Source organism: Anguilla anguilla, chromosome 8, assembly GCF_013347855.1.
Source record: "Anguilla anguilla isolate fAngAng1 chromosome 8, fAngAng1.pri, whole genome shotgun sequence".
Lineage (NCBI taxonomy): Eukaryota > Metazoa > Chordata > Actinopteri > Anguilliformes > Anguillidae > Anguilla > Anguilla anguilla.
Genome location: NC_049208.1, coordinates 47,408,855 through 47,414,102, shown reverse-complemented (window position 1 = coordinate 47,414,102; position 5,248 = coordinate 47,408,855). Strand labels below are relative to the sequence as shown.

The 5,248-nt window shown below is 41.3% G+C and overlaps 1 protein-coding gene across 1 annotated transcript; it reads right to left on the bottom strand.

Annotated features, from left to right (window-relative positions):
* Positions 1–2,143: 2,143 nt before the first annotated feature.
* Positions 2,144–4,756, bottom strand: LOC118232780 (protein rapunzel-like). The gene is made up of 2 exons (XM_035427884.1): positions 4,627–4,756; positions 2,144–3,782 (listed from the first exon to the last, which is right to left on the bottom strand). Exon 2 carries the CDS (start codon positions 3,721–3,723, stop codon positions 3,025–3,027), a length of 699 nt encoding a protein of 232 aa, XP_035283775.1. The 5' UTR covers positions 3,724–3,782; positions 4,627–4,756; the 3' UTR covers positions 2,144–3,024.
* Positions 4,757–5,248: the final 492 nt, after the last annotated feature.

Genomic DNA, 5,248 nt, shown 5'->3' with positions numbered 1-5,248 from the left:
AGGCATTTGCTTAATCCTGAGCAGATAAGATGCTTCTGTACACTTAAGAATTCATTCTGCTGCTGCTATCAGCAGTTACATCATCAATGAAGACAAGTTAGCCAGTACCTGTGGCAACCATACATGCCCAAACCAAAACATCCCTACCACATTTTACAGATGAGGGCAGTTCCTTTTGGCCTCTACACTTTACGCCTGCCATAACTCTGATACAAGTGAATCTTGATCTCATCTGTCCACAAGACCTTTTTCCAGAACACTGCAGGCTCTTTTAGGTACTTCTTAGCAAACCGGCCATCCTGTTTTGAAGTGCAGTTGAAATGTAGCCTCTGTAGTTCTGTTCATGAAGTCTTCTGCTGACTGTTGTTACTGGCACATCCACACCTGTCTTGTTAAGAGTGATTCTCAGACAGGTGATTGGGAGTTTTCCTTCATTATAGTGAGAATTATTAGATGATCAACTGTAGAGGTCTTCCTTGGCCTACCAGGCCCTTTGCAATTATTGAGCTCACCAGTGCTCTCTTTGTTCTTAATGTTGTTCCAAACGGTTGATTTTGGTAAGCCTAGTGTCTGGCTTATGTCTCTGACAGTTTTTTTCCTTATATCTCAGCCTAATAATGTAAATCAAATGTGAATTGTTTGACTACAAATCAAAAATTGTGTAGTACAGAGCCAAATCAAGAAGAAATATGGAGCTCACTATGGTCCAGCAATAGCTGGTATTTCTTGGACCACACGCTGAAAAAAGAAGAAAAATCCGACTTTGACATTCAACACTTGTATTGTTTAATTGCAAGATAGGATGCGATGCAAACCACACGTTTCACAGTTCCTTCATCAGGTTCACCTTTGCCACAGGTGCTGAAAGGGGCTGGCCACTTCATTAAATAACAGACCATGTGCCATCATGAAATGCCACCATCTTGCACCGTGCTCACCTGAGTAAAATTCAGCCTTCTATCGTGTGCCACAAGAACGGAGCAATTAGATAACTTTCCTGGAGAATATTTCTAAAGAAACTGTTTTTGAGCACTGTAAGTAAGTAAAAATTTGTTCCGGAAGTAAAATTTCACAGTGCTAGGCTAATTTGTTTTTATTTAAATCTAAGCGTCACCATACAGTGTGTGAGGACCAAAAGTCTGAGGACACTACCAACCAGGGTGATTTTAGTTTTAATTTTTTGAATCAGTTTATATTTCTATTCTATTTACAGTTTTCCTTTCCATTTCAGTTTAGTTTCAGTTTAGTTTTATGAGTTGCTGGCCATTTTTATTTCAGTTTTAGTTTTTGGACACCCATTTCTATTTAGTTTAGTATTATTAGTTGTAGTTTTAATTTTAGTTTAGTTTTATTCCCAAATGCTACTTTCTCTTTTACGACCACCAGATACTCGGGAGCTTGTAGCTGTCTCCATTATGGAAAGCGCTCTTCTCTTCGAAGAAGCCAAGAAGGAACATCTTCCTTAGCTACTTAATCCGAAATAATCCACACATAGTGGTCATTGCGTTAAACCACCAGCACAAGGGGAAAGGTGTGCTGGCCTATTGTGACATGGGGGAAAAAAAACTCAATTTACTAAAAGAAAAACTAAAGCGAATACAATTTTGCTTCAGTTATAATACTATTTCTATTTATCTTTAAAGCAAATTTTTATATTTCAGTTTAGTTTTAGTTTTTCACATAAGTTTAGTTTGTTTTTATTTTAATTAACAAATTGATTTTTTAATTGATTTTGCTCATTTTAGTTTCAGTTTTCATTAACGATAATAACCTCGCTACCAACACTGATTGTATAAATGATTTATCAATACAATTATAATACTCTGTTTATACTTCTAGCTGCAGTGACATTAACAGGTACAATGGCAGAATCATTCAACTAATAAATTATTTTAGTTGTTAATAGCCAAGGTATTTGCATATGGATCTCTAGGAACACACATTGAATGGAATATCAGTGTGACAACAAATAGAGAAATGCTCAGCTTATGGTGGACGAACCAGATATCCACCTAGCTTCCCATTTCATTCAAGCATTTTGGAAATGTGTGAAAATTTTCATTTGAAACTGTTCTCAATGATCGACTCTTGAATAAGAAGTGTTACTGGAGTACCTTAAAATGCATTATTCTTTCACACGAAGTGAACCACATTAAAATCTTTATTTTTATCCACTTATATACAGGGTATTTCAGGAATTTTTGTGAGGCTCACACAAAAGGTCACACACAAAAAAAAGGTCTTTGAAACAAAATTAATTTTCACGATGTAACAAACAAGAGGGAGCCTTAGGACACTGTATTCCGTTCTGGTTTATTATGTATACAAAAAGAGGAAAAACTCCAAACAACAGTGTCGATACCAGAAGAGACACAACGAAAACCAAAGAGGTCATAAACGATAACATTCGTATAACATTCGTATAACAATATAACATTCAGTATACTGACTTACAGGAAAAACATCTAATCAGTGCTGCAACACAGCATCGGAACAGAAATGTAGGGCCAGTTTCAGATACAGATTAAGCCTAATCAGACTAAATTCAATTTTGAGATTCTCCATACAAAACTCTGTTTATTCCATGACTAAACTTAATCTGTGTCTGTGAAACCAGATCTTAAAATTTTACAGAAGTGCTATATATGTATATATAAATATATCAGAAAAATTGCAACAGTTTGGACCTTGTATTAATATGGAATCAGTCACCCAAGAATTGAGTGTCTTTGGTTTCATTCTTTCTTCTCTCTTTGGTTCATCTGAACCTCATCTCTGAAAGAAGGGGGGGCGGGGGGGGGGGGGGGTTCTCTCCCGGAAATGTATATATGACAACACAATAGCTCCTTATATCCACTGTCGGAAACCTGAACTCGAGCAGAGCTAGTGCTAAAGGCCATTAACACACACACGCACACAATGTTTTCATCTGCTGATCAGGTTCCTGCTTAAGTGCCTGTCCGGTAATCTCAAATGGATAAGTGGCTATCGTGCTATCTCTCAGAAGATATCTCTCAGCTGCCCCTACTCAGACGCCCCGTCGCTGTTACACTGGCTCAGGGCCTCCTCCATCTTGGCCTGGATGTCCAGCACCCGCTGCTCCCACTTCTCGCGGACCTCGTCCTCGTCGTCCTCGGTGACGGCGGTGTAGGCCATGAGCGCCATCAGGCCGATGTAGAACAGGTGAGCCAGGTGCGAGCAGCGGCGCTCCATCACCGCCCGGCTGCCCTGGCAGTGCTCCAGGTAGACCCTCAGCAGGGGTCGCCCGAAAAGGGAGCCTGTTCCCATCACGCCCCGGTAGTAGACGTCCAGGCTCAGGTCGGACTTGTCCCGCTCGTAGACCCGCTCAAATTCGGCCATGTGGCGGCTGGTGCCCTCGGGGTCCTTCTTAATCAGGTCCACCATGGTGCCGAGGGCGGTGTACTGGTGCTTGATGTACTCCTCGTACTTGCCGAAGGTCTCGTTGACCTCGTCGATCCGGATCTGCCGCAGCACCTGCCGGTTCCGCTCAGAGATGCTCTCCAGCTTGCCGTGGACCTGCCGGAAGTCCCCGTCCAGCTCGTGGGCCTTCTCACCACCCGCCTCCAGGCCCTTGCGGGCCACGACCACCAGGGCGCTGACGATGCCGAACAGCGGGTCGATGGACGAGGCGAAGGAGGAGACCTTCTCCACGTAGCCAAGGACCTTCACCGTCGTCTTCTTGATCTTCTCCGCATCAGCCATGGCTGCTGCCACCACCACTGCCACACCTGATCTGGCCTGGGTCCCTCTTGCTCAGCCCACTACGGAGAAGAGGAAAGATGCACAGAGCCAGGAAGTTATAATAATAAAAATAGTTATTATTATTACTGTTTCTATTATATAGCACCTTCAATCATACTAATGCACATCATGCAGTTCACTGTTAAGTTGTGATATTGTTCAAATGTCAAAGGGTGTACTGATCATGCTGAATCTGGGCCTTAAACAATGTAAACCAGTCTACCCTTTAAATTGCTGCTCTTTCTCAATGTAGGTGGTCGTAGCACTGAACACAGCTAGCTCCCAGGAACACAATTACGGAAGTTTATGGGAGGATTCGTACGGCGTAAATGTTTTTGCAAAACAATATCCGCGCCCGAAACTATTTTTCGGTTACCACAAGTGTAAACGCCCTGTTGTTCATTTATTTATTTATTTTTAAATTAGACACCTCCTGAATCGCTTAAAATAATATATTTACACATATGTTGATCACACCTGGATCAGGCGTAATTTATAATTATTTTAAACCGACATTCTAGGACACACGGCACGGGCGCGAGGCTGCATTGCAGTAAATAAAACCGGAAAGGGAAAAGGGAGTGACTCTTCTAATCCACGCATTTTTAAAACCTTTAACCTTATTAGAGAGACTATCGCCGGCGACTATAATATGAACTATGCGGTAAGCAGATAGCCAAGTTATCTCCATTCAAACAATGCTAATTGTATTAATTGGAGGATGTGTTGTGTTTATGGCGTGTCTGCAGGCACAAATTAGGCACATTAAAGAAACTGCCAGACTCCCTGTCACAAAATGTCTGACCATAAGATCCATTTCAAACAGATATATCCTCACGAAAAATATTTTTCTTGTCAGCTTACCTAACAGTTGTCACTATTCAGTCCCAACAACCGTTGCAATCGTTTATTTTGAGCGACCGAAGACCATTACGCACCCCAAATTCTTCCCTTTATAACACGGAACTCTCTGCCGTACAAGGGTGGGACGTCATGAATGACTCACTCATGAGTAATTTTGATTGGTTTAGATTAACAAAAGCTCGGTTTGATTGGCCGATGTATCCGTGACAGCATATTTTCTGGTGTCAAATGTTGAATGATCATTGTCTGAGTGTGTGTGCTTGTGTTTATCATGCGCGTCCGTGAAATGGGACACCAATACAATGGTTTATCAGAAAACTTTCATTACTTCAGAAGTAATTACATTATGGAGGCGAAACACAAGACGGTGATTCATAAACGCGATTGCGCTACGAACTGCTGTGCCAAGAGTCCACCGCAGTACAGCTTTACATATTTAAAGGATGATGTTTTGCATTTAGGTAATGCATTCTTACGGCAAAAGTATTAAGTTATATATCCCATCACGGTTTGTGTGGGTATTTTTAAAAGCCTACCTGGCGTGCATGGTTTTCAATTTACAGTTATGAATTTGATGGTTATTGAAAACAATTATTTTAATATGAGCAGAGTTCTGTGCTAT